The sequence below is a fragment of the Ranitomeya variabilis genome, chromosome 1 (genome assembly GCF_051348905.1).
Source record: "Ranitomeya variabilis isolate aRanVar5 chromosome 1, aRanVar5.hap1, whole genome shotgun sequence".
In the NCBI taxonomy this organism is placed as follows: domain Eukaryota; kingdom Metazoa; phylum Chordata; class Amphibia; order Anura; family Dendrobatidae; genus Ranitomeya; species Ranitomeya variabilis.
The window spans coordinates 843,784,071-843,806,731 of record NC_135232.1 but is presented as its reverse complement, the minus strand read 5'-3'; the positions used below and the strand labels follow the sequence as shown (position 1 = coordinate 843,806,731).

General features: G+C 41.6%; 1 protein-coding gene across 5 annotated transcripts in view; it reads right to left on the bottom strand.

Moving 5' to 3' along the window:
- Nucleotides 1-635: 635 nt before the first annotated feature.
- Nucleotides 636-22,661, bottom strand: part of RUFY3 (RUN and FYVE domain containing 3) — a 121,840-nt gene continuing 99,814 nt past the window's right edge. For 2 of the 5 annotated variants that reach the window (XM_077276265.1, XM_077276274.1), the window contains exons 11-18: nucleotides 20,244-20,411; nucleotides 18,958-19,055; nucleotides 14,650-14,769; nucleotides 10,307-10,433; nucleotides 6,752-6,825; nucleotides 5,055-5,088; nucleotides 2,729-2,803; nucleotides 636-1,493 (exon numbers count right to left, since the gene is read on the bottom strand). In XM_077276265.1, the coding sequence (XP_077132380.1) occupies nucleotides 1,353-1,493; nucleotides 2,729-2,803; nucleotides 5,055-5,088; nucleotides 6,752-6,825; nucleotides 10,307-10,433; nucleotides 14,650-14,769; nucleotides 18,958-19,055; nucleotides 20,244-20,411 (837 nt within the window). In that variant the 3' untranslated portion in view covers nucleotides 636-1,352. Of the gene's footprint in view, nucleotides 1,494-2,728; nucleotides 2,804-5,054; nucleotides 5,089-6,751; nucleotides 6,826-10,306; nucleotides 10,434-14,555; nucleotides 14,770-16,956; nucleotides 17,256-18,957; nucleotides 19,056-20,243; nucleotides 20,412-22,661 lie in introns of those variants that run through there. The other 3 variants (XM_077276284.1, XM_077276295.1, XR_013218383.1) reach the window with 2 other exon arrangements.

The window sequence follows — 22,661 nt, the reverse complement described above, 5'->3', positions numbered from 1 at the left end:
ACGGCCTTTTAATTCACAGTTTATGAAGCCCTTATGGATAGGGATGAGTGGACTCGTGGAAGTTCGGGTACTGGCACCTGACTGAACATAGTTCGGTTCTGGTAACAGAACTTTACCTGAACTTGAACTCCATTGAAATGTGTGGGGACCCGAACTCCATTGAAATGTGTGGGGACCCGAACTCCATTGAAATGTGTGGGGACCCGAACTCCATTGAAATGTGTGGGGACCCGAACTCCATTGAAATGTGTGGGGACCCGAACTCCATTGAAATGTGTGGGGACCCGAACTCCATTGAAATGTGTGGGGACCCGAACTCCATTGAAATGTGTGGGGACCCGAACTCCATTGAAATGTGTGGGGACCCGAACTCCATTGAAATGTGTGGGGACCCGAACTCTATTGAAATGTGTGGGGACCCGAACTCCATTGAAATGTGTGGGGACCCGAACTCCATTGAAATGTGTGGGGACCCGAACTCCATTGAAATGTGTGGGGACCCGAACTCCATTGAAATGTGTGGGGACCCGAACTCTGGAGCTGGAAACCAATCTCTGTCTCCGTACTCTACTTAGGGGTATTAGTCTCAAGCCTAATTATATAAACATATATGTATAAACACCATAGTAGAAAAGTCAAGCTTCATTGCAAATTTAATTTCCGATATGCATTTTTCCAAACTCTTCAATTTATTCATTGGAAGATGATTAAAAAAAGGGAAGCGTTTTCCAGCACAGAGACCGATTCTTGTAACAGCAGAAGTGCTAAGTCCACTCATGTTGGGGAAGTGTTTATGCAGTGATTTTATCCAGTAGGAAGAACAGATAAAGGGCACGTTTTTGGCTAAAAGGTACAATTGACCTCTCACATGGATTAGATGATTTACCAAAAATAAAATTCATTACAAATATACATAATTTCATACAACATTTCAGCAGCAAACACTTTCTCACATTGGGTCACAGTAGCAAAGTTCATGTCAGCCTTTTTTTTTTTTTTTTTTTTTTTAAATTAGTCCTCGATCCAACTTCTGATGTTCCCCAGCTTGTAGCCTAGAAATCCTAGACTACACTGCCTTTCACAACTGGAAAGCTTGAAGAAAATAAAACAATTAAGATCTAACAATGTTCAAGCAGAGAACTGCATGTGCCCTGATAAGAATCCGACATTTCCCAAGGTGTGCGATTGGGGGAAGCTGTCATACCCATTTGCAAAAGAAAAATCTACATCGATAATCCAAATTGACAAGGAACATTAATTTAGTTGCCTTGATCGACGTGGGTCCGATGTCTTAGTATGTGCAGGATTGGAGCCATTTCCAGTTCCCATAGAAGTTCATACAATGCCTTGCTTTAGGATGGGCTAGAATACTGCTGGATCAGTCTCTTGTAACACTGGTTACACACGCGCTCTGGATTAATAGAGGATGGAAGAGGAATCTCATTAGATGAACAGGTGGAGCAGAATATCCCGCCACAATTCTTGCATTCATTCTGCAGTGCAAAAAGAAAGAAGTGAGAAAATGTAATAATATTACATAGAAATTCAAAATCTTAAACTCTATTACTAAACAGCATGTTTAGCTAAAATGTCAGTCATAGCCTGCTATTTATATTAGTACAGCTATCGGTTACGTAAAGGCAATCGGTCACCAGATATTTACTCCCCATCTGACAGCAGCATGATGTAGGGGCAAAAGCCCCAATCGCAGCGATGGATCACTTACTGGACTTTGCACTGCAGGTACCATCAGTTTCCTAAATGCTGGGCTCTGTATAAATAACTCCATCCACACCAGCTTTTTGTGGACACTGTGCATAGGCAGAAAGTTGCCAATCAGTAGTGAAGACGGTATTATACAAAGCTCATGAATATGGAGGACTACATTACTACTGTATTCTTCTAGTGATAATCACCTGCTGATAAAACAATGATTTTATCAAAACTACAGCAAAGAGCTCAGTAAGTGACACATCGTTGGAATCAGAGTTTCTGCCCCTACGTTATGTTGCTCTCAGATTATTTTGCAAAAACATAGTGATAGATTTCCTTTATTGGGGTATTCCCATCTCATGTGATGTGAAATGTATAGTCACCCTTCAGTCCCAAGCCTTTAAGCTCACATAGGGTAGGGGAGTGTTTTCAGAACAGATACTAAAGATGGTTAAGGTAGCTTTCTAATAGGACATATACGCCTTGAATTACAGTAGCAGCGAGGTGATCAGTGTAAATTGTCTGGGGCTGCGGATTTGAAATCTGCAGTATGTTAATGTTAAGCCAAGGGTGATATGTGACTTAAAGGGAATCTGTCAGAAGGGTCACCCCTCCTAAGCCATCTTTATGGGCAGGCAGGCTATAGGAAGGTGAATAAAATGATACTTTAACATCTGTGATCCAATGTCTAATTCCAGAGAAATCTTCCAGGCTATGAGAAGGATGTTGCCTCCAGAGCTCCTGTCCTCCTCATAGCCAGGAAGAGGTCATTTATATAAAGTGATAAAAGATGATTTATCAGCAAGACATCTGATATGAGGCATACAGGCATCACTCTCCTCAGCAGTCTATAACGTGTATGCCCATATTAATAGTTGGGATAGGACAAATATGGCGACAGATTCCCTTTAACCTCAACATTCTAACATCAACCGCAGTGTTACCACTGTGTAAGGTCTGCAGCGAACTGCCCAGTGGTAAACCTAATGACTTGTGAGATATAAGTGAACCATACCTTTGTGAGCAAGATGCTGGATTCTTCTCGACACAGCTGACACATTTGAAGGACCTTTGTATCACCATCTTTCTCCTAGTACAGTATTAAGAAGAATATTATAGACTGGTATGTGTGCCACAAGCAGTTTTACCTTATTTTGGCAGATGAACGCAAGAGCACAGAACAATTTTTGGGGATTTATTAACCTTTGGGGTGGACTGGATCATGCAATGGGGCTGAGCATTTGCCTCTTCCTTTTGTCCTTTCCCATCACTCGTTTGATCTTGATGGACATTTGTCTTTTTCGACTGTATTAAAGGGAAACTGTCAGCAGTTTTTGCTACGTAAACTGCGGTCAGCATGATGTAGGGGTTTAAACACTGAACTCAATGATGGATCACAAAGTCCGACTGTGTGCTGGAGTTTACTTAGACTGAAGCTTTAATCACTTTATGCTGTGACTAGCTGGCCGCCTGCTTTCAAGTCCGAATTCGCCCCCTTCTGTGATAAGCCACTCACTGTCTATAGTTATGTACACAGAGAGCCTGGTGTGGGCAGAGTTAGCTTTCTCAGCTCTGCTGCATTTCTAATTCTAAAACCATTGATTCTGCCAGAACCGCTGCACCTAGTACATTGAGTGATACATGGCTGGATTCAGAGTCTCTTTACCTACATCATGCTGCTCTCAGATGAGGTAGCAAAGACAGATTTGATTTAACTATGTAACTTCCTGTTATCTATAGAGTTACCCACCTGAAGATCCTCTTTTCAAACAGGTGTGGCAGCATCTATGTTAGTGTAATCTACACTACTTATGCCAATTGCCGTGGGAAGAGACTACATGCCTGTGACAAAAATCACCCACTTTTTGAGCGAAAAAAGGAGCTTTCTTTTTTATGACAGAAACTATCCTTGAAAGAACTGCAGATGGATCCGTCAGATTAAACACCCAACTGACCCTTTGTTTTTTTTCTGCTAAAGATAACATTTTATTTAACAATACATCTATTGGTGACCAAGTACATTCAACAAGAGTTAAGGTACCGTCACACTAGGCGATATCGCCAGCAATCCGTGACGTTGCAGCGACCTGGATGGCGATATCGCTGTATTTGACACGCAGCAGCGATCTGGATCCCGCTGTGAAATTGCTGGTCGCTGCTAGAAGGTCTGCACTTTATTTGGTCGCTAGGTCGCCGTGTATCGCCGTGTTTGACAGCAAAAGCGACGATACCAGCGATATTTTACACTGGTAACCAGGGTAAACATCGGGTTACTAAGCGCAGGGCCGCGCTTAGTAACCCGATGTTTACCCTGGTTACCAGCGTAAAAGTTAAAAAAACAAACAGTACATACTCACCTGCGCGTCCCCCAGCCTCTGCTTCCTGACACTAAAGCGCCGGCCCTAAACTGAAAGTGAAAGCAACAGCGGTGACGTCACCGCTCTGCTGTTAGGGCCGGAGCTCAGTCAGCGTCAGGATGCAGAGGCTGGGGGACGCGCAGGTGAGCATGTACTGTTTGTTTTTTTAACTTTTACGCTGGTAACCAGGGTAAACATCGGGTTACTAAGCGCGGCCCTGCGCTTAGCAACCCGATGTTTACCCTGGTTACCCGGGGACCTCGGCATCGCTGGTCGCTGGAGAGCGGTCTGTGTGACAGCTCTCCAGCGACCACACAGCGACGCTGCAGCGATCGGCATTGCTGTCGCTATCGCTGCAGCGTCGCTTATTGTGACGGTACCTTAACCTATTTGATAAATCAATGGTAAGCATAAAAAAACAACATCTTTGTAATATATCTGATCAGAGAAATCGGCTTCATTCGCCTCCTGGACTGATCATTTTTTTTCCAAATTCTCAATTCACAGGTAAAATAGTCTTCAGTGAAGACAGACTCTCGCATTACTGAGACAGGAGATGGCAGTCACTACTGGTAAGATTCAGACAGGAGCGGGGAGGAAGAGGCATCTATATAGAATCTTATCAGTAGTGACTGCCATCTACTATTCGGTCTTCACTGAATACAGATTTTTCATGGGAATTTAGAATTTTGGTAATGACTGATCAATTCTGGAAGATAAAGAAGCAGATTTCTCTGATGATATATATTACAGCTGCTTATTTTCATGTGTGCTATTGATTTATAAAGTAAAAATTAACAACGGTTTCTCTTTAAACGTTTGGGGGTTTTATGACAACTGATCATATGCCCTCAGCCCCTCCTTTCTGACAATCTCTCCTTTTTTCTGTTTAGCCATACCATCCATAAACACACTGCTGAGGTTGGAAAGAAGCATTTTATGCTGTACACAACCATGTCAATGAACACTTGAGTTGGCACAAACCTCGCTCTCTGGGTTGATTGAAGGTAATGTTGTACTGAAAAAAAAAAGTAGAAAGAATGACCTGAGCAGCCGGAACATGTAAAAACTAAGCAAATGTAAGCTCTGATAACAGCACATATGTACAATACAGTTGGAAAGATCCCGGCACATAAGCCTACGGTATCCATAAAGCTACATTTACTCAATGGATGCCAAAATAGAGTCTTTTGGACATCTGCTGGGCAGGTGTATGCCAGTCTTTTTCCCTGTAAAGAGATATGTAGTCTGCGGCTTTATCCTATACAGAGAAAAACAATCGTATTCCGCTCGGTATAACTCATTGTAGATTCCAGAATGTCACGGGACAGGTAGGATGACAAAGTAATGTTAAAAAAAATAAATAGGGTAAATCTACCAACAGCATCATGTTTCAGGGACTGGTGTTAAGTACATTCACTTTTTAGGGTTGGGCTTTTGTAGGGTTTTACAGTAAGGGTACCGTCACACAGTGGCATTTTCATCGCTACGACGGTACGATCCGTGACGTTCCAGCGATATCCATACAATATCGCTGTGTCTGACACGCAGCAGCGATCAGGGACCCTGCTAAGAATCGTACGTCGTAGCAGATCGTTTGAAACTTTCTTTTGTCGCTGGATCTCCCGCTGTCATCGCTGGATCGTTGTGTGTGACAGCGATCCAGCGATGCGTTCGCTGGTAACCAGGGTAAACATCGGGTTACTAAGCGCAGGGCCGCGCTTAGTAACCCGATGTTTACCGTGGTTACCAGCGTAAAAGTAAAAAAAAAAAAAACCGTACACTCTCACCATCTGATGTCCGTCAGGTCCCTTGCCGTCCGCTTCCCGCTCTGACTGTCTGCCGGCCGGAAAGTGAGAGCAGATCACAGCGGTGACGTCACCGCTGCGTTCTGCTCTCACTGTATGGCTGCACTCAGTCAGAGCGGGAAGCGGACGGCAAGGGACCTGACGGACATCAGATGGTGAGTATGTACGGTTTGTTTTTTTTACTTTTACGCTGGTAACCAGGGTAAACATCGGGTTACTAAGCGCGGCCCTGCGCTTAGTAACCCGATGTTTACCCTGGTTACCAGCGAACCTCGGCATCGTTGGTCGCTGGAGAGCGGTCTGTGTGACAGCTCCCCAGCGACCACACAACGACTTACCAACGATCACGGCCAGGTCGTATCGCAGGTCGTGATCGTTGGTAAATCGTATAGTGAGACGGTACCCTAAGTGGTCACTCACAACAGCTGACTCTCAGGCCTATTGACTTATCTGTACTTATCTCATTTACGTCACTCATAGCGCACTTTGGTAGCTCTCTCTTGGGGTGGATGTTCCTGTGATACATACAATGTATCACTTTGTGAGCCCTCTCCATCAATGTAGAGTCATATGTAAGATACCAACCACCTTCAAAACATTACACAATCCTGATCTAAAACTTAGAATTCACCTGGCATCTCATTTCTCATCATCTAAGTAACAGACGTGCTACCCAAAAAGCGCTTAACCAGGCGATTGTGCACTGTCTAAACTGGTAAAGATTTTGAGTATGTACAGATTATGCAAGACCAGAACATAAGAAAGTGCCTTGGATTAAATTGTACTATAATAATAATAATAATAATAAATAATAATAATAGAATATAAGATTCTGTTGCATTTAATATCAACTTAGCGTTAAACATTACATACTTGTTTGGTGTAGTGCTACTTGTTTCATTCACAGCTTGTCTCACATTTTCATCTGCTCCTTTATGTTGTGTATACTGATGAAAAAAAAAAAGTGTTTTGCAGCATTTTTACAAAAACTGATTAGGATTAAAAACAATTGTAAAAAGGACTGTACGATTTAGAGTGGTCCCTCACTGAGAACATCCGTTAAATAGTCAATGTTGAGACTGGCTACAAAAAGTCCCTGTCTGGAAAAATCTGCTTTCCTATGCAAGACAGACAGACACCGTAATTGCTTTCAATGGACACCACATCATTTTTCATATTCCTCTTTTGGTGATTGTGCAAGAAAATTAGTCGCATGCTAAAGTGATCCTTCACTGATCTCAGTGGGGACCCATTAAATAAAAGCAATACCCTATGGCAAGACCAGGGAAATGTCAGAGTTGCTGTTTAGCACTGTAGTGCCAATTGCCACCATAGATTCATATTTCATCACTTAATTTTGGAGGAAATCAGTTGTTTGATCTCCAAAACCATGGAGCAACATGTAATGGCAGCACAGTTTTGCAGGTGACCGGTGTTCCTCTGGAAAAACCACATACTCTGACTGCTCCAAAGGCTGAGCTTACGTTTAATGTATAATTAGGAGGCACAATTTACAAAGAACTGAAGAAGATACCGGTCATAGTTTGCATTTGTTCTGAAAAATACAGATAGTGCTGGTCAAAGACATTTATGTAAAATGGGCATGTTTGTGTTGTGATCAGAACCTCTTTAAGGGCTGGTAAACGCCACCCATGCATTTTCTGATCAAGGACATCTGTTGAAAGCTTTAGATATAACATGATGAAAGGTACTGTTACTTAAATAAGCCAAATCCTAAAATTAGGCTCACACGCTGATGTTTTCTAACATTGCCACAAAGAAAAGAAATACTGTATCATTTTCAAATATCTTTATTGTACAGGCGCAATGTTTTAGCTTATTGATGGGCTCCTCTTTTCCAGATTACCACTTTCTTAGTGGCACTGCTTGGAGATATGGTTCTGAAATGTAAATGTGCCCTATAGTAAATATTAGGAGGTATTTTATCACCTTTCGGTGAAGATAAAATAAAACTCTAATAAAATGGTAATGTTGGCATGAATCTAAACCATTACCCTAGTTCCCCCATTCCTGCACAGTACCCCTTTTAAGGACCATATTAAATAATGCACTTATAACAAACTATTTGTTGTGCAATTTCTCCTGAGTGCACAGATCCCCATATGTGCTGAAAAACCACTGTTTGGGCACACGGCAGGGCTTGGTAGGAAGGAGAACCATTTGACTTTTGGAATGCAAAATTGTCTGGAATAGATAGACGCCATGTTGTGTTTTCAGAGTTCCTAATGTGCCTAAACAATGGGAAACTCCCACAAGTCACCCCATTTTGTAAACTACACCCCTGAAGGAATTTATCCAAAGGTGTAGTGAACATTTTGAATCCTCATTCGATTGACAGAATTGTAAAACATTGGCCTAAGTAAAAGATAGATTACCATTTTTTTCCACTAAAATGTTGTGTTGGCCCCAAGTTTTGAATTTTCAAAAGGGATAATAAGAGCAAACAAATGGTAGAATTTGTTACGCAAATTCTCCTGTGTATATCGGTACACTATATGTGATCAAAACTACTTTTGAGGCACAGTACAAAGTGCAGAAGGGAAGGAGTGCCATATTATAGTGCAGCTTTTGCAGTTATGGTTTGCGGGTACAGTGTCATGTTGGCAGAGCCCTTGAGGTATCAAAACAGCAAAACCTCCCATAGGTGACCTCATTTTACAAACTACACCCCTCAATGAATTCATCTGGGGGTGCAGTGATCATATTGACACCACAGTTGTGTGACAGAACTTTATAGCTTTTGGGCAGCAATAATTACATTTTTGCCACAAAAATGTTTTTTAGGCCCAGATTTTATATTTTCACACGAGAAAATGGGACAAAAAGTTGTCAGAGTTTCTGCTGAATGTGGCAGTACCCCATATGTTGCTGTACAGTACCGCTTAGCCACACAGCGATTCTCGGGAGGGACGGAGCGCTATTTGATTCTTAGAACACATTTTCCTAGAATAGTTTGCGGACTCCATATACAGAGCCCCTAAGTGACAGAAGAACAAAATCCCCCCCACCTCAAATGACCCAATTTTGGAAATTACATCCTTCTGGGAATTTATCTACAGGTAGTGATGATTTTGATTCCATGGGCGTTTTCCAGAAACAAGCAACAATTGATGTTGCTGAGTGACAATTGCAAATCTGCCGCTATAGCCCCCAGTACGTGGTAGTAACCAGTACGTGGTAGTTCCAAGCTCATGCTTCTGGAGACATGCATCTGTAAACTAGGTGGGCTCTCATCAATACAGAAATGCCAAACACGAGGACGCCAAATGTGGTTTAGGCACACTAGGTTTCAGAAGGGAGGGGGGCATTTGGATTTGGGAGAGCATAATTCGCTGGATTTCTTTTGGGGAGAGGGGTGGGAGCCATTTTGCTTTTCCAGTACCTTTGTGCTACCAGTAATGTGGAAGTCCCATATATTTCCATTGATTGAAGACCTGTGTGGGGACTTTTTTGTGGATTGAGCTGAAGCTTTTGATAACATTTTACATAACATTTTGAATCACATTTATCCTGGGCTCTACGCTGAGCACAAACATCTAGGTTTCCATCTAAATCTCTGAGAGACGCGATTCAGATTAAACCCCTGAGGGATCCATTCACTATGAGGCAGAAGAGTTACTCTGGACTCTGACTGGCCTCTGTTCCGAGGTTTCTTATTCATAGGTGCTGGATCATAGGGCAGACAACATCCACAGTGTCTATCTGCCGTATTACATAGAATCTCCCCTTGTAGGTTCCGTCTGAAGGACGTATTACAGAGATTCATACGGAAACCCCAGTGTAAGCGCTCAGTGTAGAACACAGGATAAATGTGCGACGAGACTTACTGCGATCTTTGAGAGGTAGAATAAATAAATCAACAGCAGGTCAAGAATTGATTTTATATGCTGTTCCTCGTGCAGCAAACGTGATTAGACTACTTTATTCTTTGGGTCAGTGCGATTACAGCAATAACAGATTTATATTGTTTTTTGTTTGGCTGCTGTCACACACACACACAAAAAAAAAAAAGATTTTGCATTGCCATATTTTAAGAGCTATCGTTTTTCTAGTAACAGTCATGTGAATCCTTGTTTTTTTGGAGGGGAGTTGAAATTTTTTTGGGTACCATTTTCAGACACACAAAAGGTTTTTATTGCTTTCTATTCCGATTTTTGGGAGACAGAATGAACAAATGAACGTCCACGATCAGCGCTAGCACCAATAGTGGGCGTTACTGCAGGGTGTCAGCTATAATCTATCACTCACACCCGCTGATGATTGTGCCGCCTCTGCGAGTGAGCCAACATGATCATCCCGCTGTACAAGCACTTCGAGAAGTGCCATACATGTACGGTGGATCACGTGAAGGGTTTAAAAGAAGTAACCATGTTTCGAACTGCTTGTTCTATTAATTCCAGATCTCACCATGTTTTTTTGCAGAAGATGTGGTTTTCTTAGGGGAGAGTATTTATTTTCAGGTAAGCTTTTCTCTTTCTGATTTCCAGAAGATTTTCGGTTTCTTTCTTTTTTCAGTTCCTTGTCATATTGACCGCTTTAAAAAAAAAAAAAAAAAAAAAAATACGTGAAAACAATTTTGGGTTACATCACATTACAACAAAATACATGTTTTACATTACAGTGCACTAGGTTAAGAAACTATGCCTGCAATAAGCAAAACCTACCTTCCTGCTGCTGCACTGTTATCTACTGCAATGTTTATGTCTCCATGGTGACAGACTACAAACAAAATCGGCCGATACCCGATACTTGCGGTATCGGAATGCTCAACACTAGTTCTTACTAATTTACTCAATGTCCATTAGCAGTAAATCTGAAATAAACGGCTGCTGATTCATATACAGAAGATATCATGTTAAAAGGAATCTGTCAGTAGAATCAACCTTCCTAAGCCATCTATGTGTGCGTGCAGGTCATAGGAGTCTGAATAAAGTAATAGCTTTATATCTGCAATCTGATGTTTTATTCCAGAGTAGTCCACATTTGTCTTAATATGTAAATGAGTTGTTAAATGGGATATATGAGACTTAGGCACAATTTTATATTTTTTTTAAGCACTAACCGGCATGTAGTTGGTAACAGAGGAAACTACTTGTCTGTTGTACCCAGCGACGGTCATTGACTGCTCCTGCTGGAGATTCAGCTGCTCCCTGTCAACAGAGCAGCAGTTTCTATTGCTGTTCACAGGGCGAGACTACTAGCGTCATGTTGATTGAAGACCGGCTTCCCCCAATTAGGCAGCTAAGCTGGCTATCAATCAGCATGACACCAGTAGTGTATCCCTGCCAACAGGAAGAAAACCCCCCCCAAAAACTGCAGCTCTCTTGACGTGACATTAACGGAAATCTGTGACCACTCTGTGCCAGCGGAGAACGGCGACTGGGCATAACAAGCAGGTAGGTAGCAATTACCTGCCTGTTAGTGCTTAGGCACTTTTTTTTTTTTTAAATCCTGGATAATCCCCTTTAAGATCTATGTATAGATCTGATAATGACTGTTTAATTTCAGCAATATATGCTTAACTCTAAAACATTGCAGTCACAGAAAAACTTAGTTTAAAAGCCGCCCAGTCAGGTAGCCACATGGAGGACTGAGCAGCACGGGAGATTAGTTGGACAGGCAGTTCCGATGCGGCTTTTCCCCTACCTGCTTCCCCTGGAGTGAGAGGTCTCTCCCTATGTACGCTTGGGAAAAAAAAGACACCTGTCACTCCAGGGCAGCGGGTGGAGAAAAGCCTATCTGACGGGTGGAGAAAAGCCTATCTGACTAGTCTCCATGCGGTTGTTCCTGGCAGCTATTAAAGGGAACCTGTCACCCCCAAAATCGATGGTGAGGTAAGCTCACCGTCATCAGGGGCTTATCTACAGCATTCTGTGAGGTTATATTATACTCACCCAGGGGTGGTCCTGCTGCTGGTCCGGTCAAATGGGTGTCTCAGGTCCGGTACAGTGCCTCCCATCTTCATTCCATGACGTCCTCTTCTGGTCTTCACGCTCCGGCGCAGGCGTACTTTGTCTGCCCTGTTGAGGGCAGAGCAAAGTACTGCAGTGCGCAGGCGCTGAGCCTCTCGGACCTTTCCGGCGCCTGTGCACTGCAGTACTTTGCTCTGCCCTCAACAGGGCAGACAAACTACGCCTGCAGCGGAGCGTTAAGACCAGAAGAGAACGTCATGGAATGAAGATGGGAGGCGCCGGAGCAGACCTGAGACGCCCATCGGAGCGGGACCGCCCCTGGGTGAGTATAATCTAACATCTTTTTCTCCTCTTTCAGGTAACATCGGCGGCTTATCTACAGCATTACAGAATGCTGTAGATAAGCCCCTGATGCCGGTGAGCTTACCTCACCATCGATTTTGGGGGCGACAGGTTCCCTTTAAACTAAACAGCTATATGCTGCCTCTTGATCATCTGTCCGGTTCCCTTAAAGGCAACCTGTCACACAGTACAGGCAGCCTAATATGACACCAGTTATATAGCAGGAGGAGCCAAGAAGATTGATATATAGTTTTACAAGCTAGGAATATCAGAACAATGACTGTGGGGGTGTATTAATCAGTGATTTCCAGCTATCTTTGTATGTAGACTTATAGAGGAAATACTGCCATTCCATGATTAAGGCCACCTCCTTGACTGCTAAACCCAGAATGAATAAAATAGAGGCAACAATGAACCTCTTCCCCACAAACCCATCAATCTGTTTAGCTTCAGCCACCCAGACTCCAGAGCATTTCCTTACTGACAGGTTTCCTCTAAATTTAAGAGATAATGAGCATCGACATGAATCTTATGGACATATGTAGAGCCAGAAAGCATCAGTATTGTCTCTGGAGTGAATGTTCTTTAAGGCTGAAAGAATAATAACTGACAGGATTTTCAGGATCAATTTGATTCTCATCCTCTTTAGAGTAATAAAATTACAACTACACAATTATGCGGCTAGCTTATTGCATTGCAGGGTATTCCGGATGGTGACCAACCATGTGCTACAGAAGAACAGGAAAGCAGCAAATATTCATCAAAACGTATTTACTTCCGCTAATTAGTGTATTGCTAAGAAATGTCATTAGAAAAAGATCAAAGTTGCAGGAAGCTCAGGCGTAGTGCAGCTGTGACTATTACGAGCTGTTTATGTATAGAATTCGCAATTTCCACAGTGGGAAGGCTTAAAGGGTTTTCTCATCAAAAGTAGGCAAAATTGCAAGTGCTTGTAAATACAAACAACTTGGTGATTGACTTCTCTCTGTTCTAAAGAAAGGAGGCATTTTTAGTGCTATTGTGCACTGCTCATTGCCTAGACTGTCAGTTTTTCAGAGGTGGCTAGTTAACTAGGCAAGGAGTGTGCGTTTTCAAGAGCCGCTGCGAAGCGAGCCGGATCACTTCACCTGGCCAACTTCAGCATCTTTATGTTCCTTCCATGCTGCTGAAGCAAAGCTGCCTCTTCTAGCCAGAATGGAGGAGCACAGTGGCCTGGTGGATGGCTCACACTATCAATGATTCAGGAGCACACAGCCCCCAGAGAGCAGGAAGTCAGGAGGCTGGGGAGCAGTGTGCTCCTGAAGGTAGGATCATGAGAACAACCCTTAGAACAGGTTGCCTCTATTTATTTCAGAAACTACACCACTCTTGTCTATTTGTTGCACCTGATATTACATATGCTTAAATTGTGAGTAACTGCAGTAACAGACACAGCCCATAGACAAAAGGGTGCTGTGAATTTTTGTCTAATCTCAAATAACCTCCAAGTCAAAAATCAACATGATGTAGGCATTGTTTTGTAAGCCTAATGTTCTATAAGGCAGCAGAAAGCAAAGCTATAAATTTATAATACAGTTATGGGACCCTTTAATCCAAAGGCATGTGGTTTAAATTTCCTCCTTTTCCATGCAGCTCTTATAATTCTCTTGTTCATGATATTATGTTTGTTAAAGGGAATCTGTCAGCAGGTTTTTGCTACCGCATCTGAGAGCAGCATGATGGAGGTAAAGAGACCCTGAATCCAAGGACGTATCACTTAGATTACTGGGTGCAGCAGTTCTGACACCATCAAGAGTTTTTAGATTTAGCATTGCAGCAGAGCTGAGAAAGCTAACCCCGCCCACACCAGGCTCTGTGTACATACTCTATAGACAGTGATTTCCTGTCACAGGAGAAGGGGCGGAGTCGGACATGAAAGCAATGGTAACCACCAGGTGATAAAACCTTCAGTCTAAGTAAACAACACACACATCCTGACATGTAATACATCCTTGAATTCTGTCTTTTAACCCCTACCTCGTACTGTCCTCAGATTACACAGCAAAAACTTGCTGACAGAGTCCCTATAAGTGATCAAAATAGGAGAAGCGAAGTAATCTTGTTTGTCTATACGAGTGTAAAGGTCCCATATCTGCACGGACAATGATTAGCTAAATTGCAGAATAAAGACTGGCAGAGACATATACACCAATAGCGGCAATGAAATTTATTTATTGTACAAGAACCACAGTTAAATGCTATTAGTTTTACGTTCTTTGCAGGTTGTGACAACTTTTACTTACAATGCCAACATTATCATTTTTATAGTTTATTAACCTGAGAGAGGGGTTCAGATAATCTGGAGAGTTGGGAGACAATATCCTACAATCTTTTAATGTGGGTGCAATGAAAGATATCACCACCTGCAAGAGGTTAGGAAATGCGTGGCACCAGAGACACCCAGATAGCATCACCACTGCTTCTGACTAGAACTACAGCAAGCAATCATGTCTTCACCACTGCTTTTGGAGCTGATCCACTTCCATTTGTAGACTCTCAATCTTGTCCCCAAACTCTTGCTTGAAGAGTCTGTTGGCTTCTTCGGCCTCCAGCCGATATCGCTCTGACACTCTCAATCTGGATGTGATTCACATGAAAGGGTAATAAAAACAAACAAAAGACAAAACAAAAGGAAATGGAGGTGGTGGGTATAACAAATGGATTATAATAAAATATAAAACTAAAACAAGAACAAAAGAAAAAAAAAGGAGGAAAATGGATAGAATAATAATAATAATAATAAAAAAAAAAGATAGAAACCTATATAATATTTAATGAAACTTGAAGGTGAAGCAGGCAAAAACTGATCTATTCATATTACATGTAATATAATCTAAACGTCAGTCATATTCTTAATCTTTTCACATTTGCACTGTTCTTCAATCACAGTCATTGCCACTAGGACTCTTATAATTTCCTCTTTACATATACAGTCTCTTTTTCTTTGAATGGCATCTTAAAAAAAGGTCAAGAACAGATTAGACAGACTAGTATCGTTCCTTTGTGTAGATACATTAAACGGTCTTGAGAGTCACAACCTTCATTTAGCCACGTCCTAAGAGGAATGCCTTTCTTTTTGGATGTAGTTTTAGGTTATGTTTAGACACAATGGATGTTTATGACACAGAATTTAGCCTCAAATCTACAGTAAAAAAAAAAAAATAATAATAATAATTTTACTGAATATTTGCAACTTGTGAACATAAGTTTAGTGACAGGCCTGAATACTGATACAGAGTTGGGTTTACACTAAGTGACGTATGACAGATTGCTTTCTCTCAGTTTCTAATGTGTATGCAGCTCAGTCCATGCCTATATTTAACATCTGAAGATCTGTTATGCAAAAATTGCTTAATGGGGTTGTCCAGGACTTTGGATATCAATGAATATCTTTAGGAAAGGCCATCAATATCAAATCAAAGAAGTCAAACACCCGGCACCCCAATGATCAGCTGTTTGTAGATCCTGTGGCGGCTGGATGTACTCTGTACGGAACTGCAGTGTTATGGCTCCAAAGCAAGACCAAAGGGGCTGCACTAGAGGATTGGTTTATTTCCATTACTCTGATGAATGGTCCTTTTGCACTGAATAAACAGCATTAATATCCAATATGGGGTGCTCAGCATAGAAAATACAAGTCTGTTCTTTATGTGTGAAGAAAAAATAATGCGGCACTCACCAAATGGATCGATTCTTCCAAAGTCCTTTTTTATTTCAGCCACGTGAACAAGAGACTGTGGGGGATTTGCGGGTCAGGGAGGCATACAGGGAGCGAAACGGATCCTGGACCCACTGAAGCGCTCACTGCGTAAAACGGCCGTCATCCATCTGCACGCTCCCTGCATGCCTCCCTGACCCGCAAATCCCGCACAGTCTCTTGTTCACGTGGATGAAATAAAAAGGACTTTGGAATAATCGATCCATTTGGTGAGTGCCGCATTATTTTTTTTTTTCACACAAAGTGTTATGGCTCCATACACTTTGTGTAGTACTCGTTCATAAGCACTGCAACTCAGCTACTATTGCAGAGAATTGGGTCCATAGACCACTAACGAAACCTTCAAATGGTGTGTTGTATTGCCGCTCCAGCCAATGTCTGAAGGACAAGATCCAGTGTACAACCCTCAGTTGTTTCCATCAGCCCGATAGACGTTATATATAAAGCTGCACCATTTTCTCCATTTACTCTCCTCCTTACTGCGTTTATGCAGGAGGAAGGGACAAGTTTGGTGTGAGTGCTTCCTTAAAGTGAGCCTGACAACTGATATATACTGCCTGAACCACAGAGGGCATGTATCAGGCACTGGCTGTATGATCTCAGTCAGGTATGTTTGACGCAAACGCTGCAGTGTTTCAGAGAAAACAAAATAAATCATACCTTAACAGCTGCCGGGGACCGATCTGCACTAAAAACTAGTCTGACATGCAGGTTCCCTGGGGCCTTTCCCCACCCATTGACCTGGATTGACAGGTCTTTCCCTATACACGCATGTAGGTAGAGACCGGTCAATCCAGGGCAGCGAGCGGGAAAGCCTCTGGGAACCTGCATGTCGGACTAGTCTACAGCTCGGTCAGCTTCTAATCAAAGGTATGTTCTTCTCTGAAATGCTGCAGTGTTTCAGGACCAAATATACCAGGTTTAGATCATACAGCCAGTGCCGGATACATGCTGCCCCTGGATGTTAGGTTCACTTTAAGGATCCCAGCTCTAGTGATGGTATCCCCAGTGAAATTTAGGCAGTTGATGAGGAATCACAAAAGAAATGGTTTTAAAAAGTTTATTTGGCAAATTTTTGTGGGGTCTAACAAAGATTTTGTCTATAGTGAGAGGGTGGGAGAAAGAAAGGATAACAGAACGGAGGAGCCATGGCTTCAAAATGCAGCAGTTTTCAAATGAACAGTAGGCAACATTTAACATCTATGTAGTAGCTTGTAACAAGGCAGACTTTTCTCGCGTCCTCCTGCTACCAAGGCGCCCTGTGTTAGCCACCTAGTGCTGCTTCTGTAACAGTTTACTGGCTGTACTACTTAAGGTTTTTGCCTGTTTCACCAAATTCTTTTCACTAGTTTGTTAATTTAACAACGAAAACCAAAACGTTAAAGGAGATTTTAGGGTAAATGATTAATAAAACAGAGAACATCAAAAGAAAAAGATCAATTAGGAAATTCGTACAGATATCCAGTACAACTAAAATAAAGAGAACATATCAGATTATAGATCGCTGTTCCAGTAATAACGGAGTGTGGCACCATGATATACGCAAAGGGAAGCTCAGCACAATCTAAGGAGCAACGGTATCAATACTAATCTGGATGAAGAACATTACACATACAGGACAAATGGTTTTATACAAGTAGGATATTTCCAGCTACATATTGCATTGAATACTCAACTGACCAATCGCTAGCATAAGTAATGATTTCTATAGGTTTTTAGACTACAAAAATATTGTAGTTGTGTTGTCTGAAAATAATTGTGTTGTCCGACTTTGTGGACAACTTTATTTTATTTTTTTCTTACGGGCATGTATTTGGGGCTAACGTCTGCATGCGTACCCGTTCTTTAACATTGGGTACGCAGGCCATGCTGATGTATGCGGAAGCCTCCGCATGCGTTGTTTTGAAGCTGCGCCGACCGCAACAAAACCCTAACATGTTGCGTTTGATGCAGGTCAGCGCAACGTCAAGGCGACACATGCGGAGGCATCCACATACATCCGCATGGCCTGCGTACCCAATGTTAAAGATAGGGTACGCAGAACGCATGCATGCAGACGTAGGCGGAGCTGAAGGAAGAGGCGTGGCAGTGGGCGGGGCTTCACGGAGGAAGAAGGCTGCTGTGTGCAGCCCTGCCGAACGCTAGTGTGAAGCTTGCCTTAGCACATGAGCATACTCGGAAAACACCTCATCATAACACACTCGCTCATCTCTAGTAGCCAGCAATAAACCTTGCAAAGCAGAGGCTATACAAGGCTAACTGCAACATTTTTTTCTTTATTAAATACAATTGAAAAAAAATATTCTTAGCCCAAAATACATGCATTTAACAAAAAAAATTGCTTCAAAAAGGTAGATAACCCAAATTAACTAGTACATCAAGCAAGTAATCTTGTTATTGTTCACCAAGGGTAGTTCTACATGTGTTGAAATTTTCCACGTTTTCACCAAAAAGCTGCAAAAACCATAGGGCAGGTTCTCGAGAATGAGCACTGGGACGCTAATCACTATGGGACTGTGGAAGGCAGTGGGCTGTTCTTGGCCATCTCCGTCAGTCCCATGGTATTACAACATTTATGCCAATTAATTTCATGATGCATTGCAGTAGAAAGCTTTTGGTGTTCAAGCTTTATTTTTTGTTTCCATTAGAGGGAGCTTAGCACCTTATTAAATACTATTTAACTATATGGTATAACATGCGCATTAAATGCAGAAACCTCCGACTAGTGCGCTAAACTACATATCTGTAGCCCAGTATTACAAAACCAGAGAAGTGTGACCTGGGCCTAAATATATATCGTGTAATTAGTATGTAGGAGCCACAGCAACATGGTGTTAAAGGGTGACCATTCAATTTAAAGTTCAATTTAAACAAAAGTCTAAATATTCTATTGCTGCATCAAATTGTTTGAAATAATAAGAATTTTTTTGTTTCATATATTTATTTCCTGCACTTAAGGAAAAATAGCTCATCCCTGACAACCATTTAACGTTCTTCTATCAAGATCTATGATATAAAGCATTAGCAGACCAGTCCATGTAGGTTACCTCTGCTCCAGTTGTTTGATCGTGGCAGCCATCTGATTGGTTTTCTCTTCCAAGCGACTGTTTAACTCAGTCTTCTGTTTCACTGCCAAATCTGAGCTCTGTAGTGAGATTTACCAGCACTATTAAAATAATGTCTTACAGGAACAGACGTTATACCAGATACTTAGACACCAGTTATTACTTTACTGTACAGATAAGTATCAGACAATATACGAAAAGCTTTAACTACTTCTGGACCGCCCATATACTAAAAAAAAGTCTGGGCGGTCCACACTTTACTCTGCACTGACATTCTAAAACATTAATGCAGAGTAAGCAGCTTGCAGTTGACTGCGTTTCTTCGGGGAGGGAGTCGGCTGTCAGACGCAGCCACACTACCCATAGAGAAGGCAAACAAGGTTTATTGCCAGGTTTACCTTCTCTACCTCTGTATACACAACACTGCACCAGCACTTGTGTATACAGATAAGGAAGCACTAACAGGGTTTCCTCTTCTGAACTCCGTGATCATGTGATCGCTGGGTGTAGGGAGAGCGCAGCAGTTTTGTGCTAGGAGACTCAGTCAGCTCCGCTATACAGGCATGAGGCTGCATTTACCCTGTAACTTGGGGAATAGAATGAGTTAATATGATGTGATTGAACAGATTAATACATTCTAAACCCATTCCCAAAAGGTTTTTTTTAAAGACCTTATTGGGAGGGCTCAGTGTGTAAAATAAAATGGAAAAAAATGTATAAAATAGAAAAAAAAAAAAAAAAAAAAGAAGAAAACAAAGACACTCAGTTTGAATTGCTGTTTCTAGCCCACTCTGTTGAAAAAAAAAAAATACGTCCAACATATAAAAAATAGTTTCTACAGAAAGGGGAATGCGATTTTTTGTGCAAAACTTTATTGTTGTAAAATAAATAAAAACATTTAAAAAAATGTGAAAAATAGAAACTTTGTATGGGTAGTGGCGCTTGTATATGTAGGCAAAACTAGTTGCAAATAAGACAACAACCACAGTAGTCTAGTGGATCATATAAATTAGATATAAAGGCGCTGTAGTTCAACTTACAAGAAAACAAAAACAAAAGAAAAAAAGTAGAACAAAAAGCAAACATTAGGGAGAAGGATCCAGTATACCAATGGTATCACTAGCTAACTGTATGTTGTGCCAATACAAAGCCCACATACAAAAATTGATACTTGGCTGAAAAGGCCCAACTTTTTTGTGTGATAAGGAACAATAAGTATTGTTTTCTCATAGAGGCTTCCTATAGTGCCTTCGTCTAGTGCTTCCTACCTGAAGTTTAAAGGAAAGCTCATGCTTTAAAGCCCTGAGATCATCAAGCTGTTGTCTAAGTGCTGCTAAAGCATCTTGCTTCTCACAGACATCCTTATCCAGCATCTTCATAGCCATTTCCATCTCTTGCCTCATTCCTATTTGTACCTCCAGTTCTTTTTCTATGTCCTAAAACAAAAAACATATTAAAGCAGAAAAGGACATAGGAATAGACTTGTGAATCCTCATATCATGCACGGTGTGAGGATTCTCCGATGCCGGCATCGGGTGGTCACGTGTCGGTAAGTATGCGATTTGCATACTTCCGACTACCATCCGTCCTTGCTCAATACCGTTCCATCTAGCTGGCACGTGACCACATGTACAGTAGTGTTCAAAATAAAAGCAGTCCAATATGACTAACCAGACTAATCACCGGTTTTGGAATAAATTATATTACCACACGTCAAACAATTTACTAGTTGGTGCAGTAGTTCTAAGAAACCCAACAGACTCCACATTCATGATCTGCGTGTTTTTGAGTCTGTTTAATAGAATAATTAATTGAAAGGGAGTGTGTTCAATGTAATAGCAGTGTGGAGTTCAATAAGTGAGGTCAATCATTCTGTGAAGAAACACGTGTGTGAATCAGGTGGCCCTTATTTAATGGTGAAGTCAGGATATGTTGTACATGCTCTTCTTGAAAGCCTGAGAAATATGGATCATTCGAGACATTGTTCAGAAGAACAGCGTACAATGATAGGCTGTTCAGCTAAAGTGATCTTCAATGCTAAAAAAATGGAAAGCCAAACCAGAGAGATGTGGACGAAAACGGAAGACTACTATTCAAATGGATGAAAGAATAGCCAGAATGGCAAAGGCTCAGCCAATGATCAGCTCCAGGATGATCAAAGAGTCTCAAGTTACCTGTGAGCACTGTGACCTTTAGAAGATCCCTGTGTGAAGCTAATCTCTTAGCAAGAAGTCCCCACAAAGTCCCACTAATAAAAAAACCACATGTACTGAAGTGGATACAATTTTCCAAAGAACACATCAGCTGGCCTAAAGAGAAATGGAGAAACATTTTGTGGACTGACGAAAGTCAAATTTTTCTTTTTGGGTCCAAGGGCCACAGACAGTTCATCAGACAACCCCCAAACTCTGCATTGAATTCACAGTACACTCTGAAGACAGTGAATCATGGTGGTGCAAGTATCATGATATGGGCATGTTTCTCTTACTATGGTGCCGGACCTATTTATTGCACACCAGGGATCATAGACCAGTCTGCATATATTAAAATACTTAAAACATCAGTAAATAAGCAAAATCTTGGTTCCAGTCCAACAAAATTGAGGTTATGGAGTGGCCAGCCCAATCTCTGAACCTTAATCCGATAGAACACTTGTGGGACGACATTAAAAATGCCATTTCTGAGGCAAAGCCAACAAATGCCTAAAAATTGTGGGATGTAGTCCAAGCATCCTGGGCTGGAATAACAGTTGACAGGTGCCAGAAGTTGGTTGACTCTATGCAACATAGATGTGAAGCAGATCTAAAAAAAAACTTTAGGTCTACATCTAAATATTAGGTTAGTGATTCACAGGAATGCTAAATCCACAAAACAGATAGTACATATCGTGAGTTTGTAAAGACAAAAGCAGACACTATTTTTTTAGAACCCAATGTTCATTTTTTGTTATTTTTTGTAAAATAGTTAAAAATTATATACATTTCTCATCATGTTTTGAATTATAAAACATTGTGCAGTGTTCCAAATGCATGGAAATAAAAACTAGTATAAAGATTAACTCATGTTTTGATACACACTTATTTTGAACACTACTGTACGCAAGTCAGTCCCAGGCCTTTAAGGCTGAAAGCAGCCGCAATCATCTGGTGCTTGCAGCATAAGGATTTTATAGCATTCTAAGGCTGTGTGCACACGATGCAGATTTAGTGCGGATCCGCCGCGTTTTTTTCCGCACAGAAACGCTGCAGACCCGCACTGTGATTTACAGTACAATGTAAAAAAAAAAAAACAGCTGTGCACATGGTGCGGAAAAATCAGTGCGGAATTGCTGCGGATTTCAAAGAAGTGCATCTCACTTCTTTTGTGCAGATCTGCAGCGTTTCTGCACCCCTCCATGATAAAAATCCGCAGTGCCAAAATCCGCAGCAATTCCGCATAAAAACCGCGGCAATTCCGCGGCTGCGGATTCTGCCAGGAGCTGCGGATTTTGTGCAGAAAATTCTGCACCTCTTTTCTTACGTGTGCACATAACCTAACTGAACAGTAGTCTATCTGTACTTCTACAGTGGGGAAAATAAGTTTTTGATACACTGCCAATTTTGCCAGTTTTCCCACCTACAGAGAGAATGGAGGACTAATTTTTATCATAGGTACACTTCAACTGTGAGAGACAGAATCTAAAAATA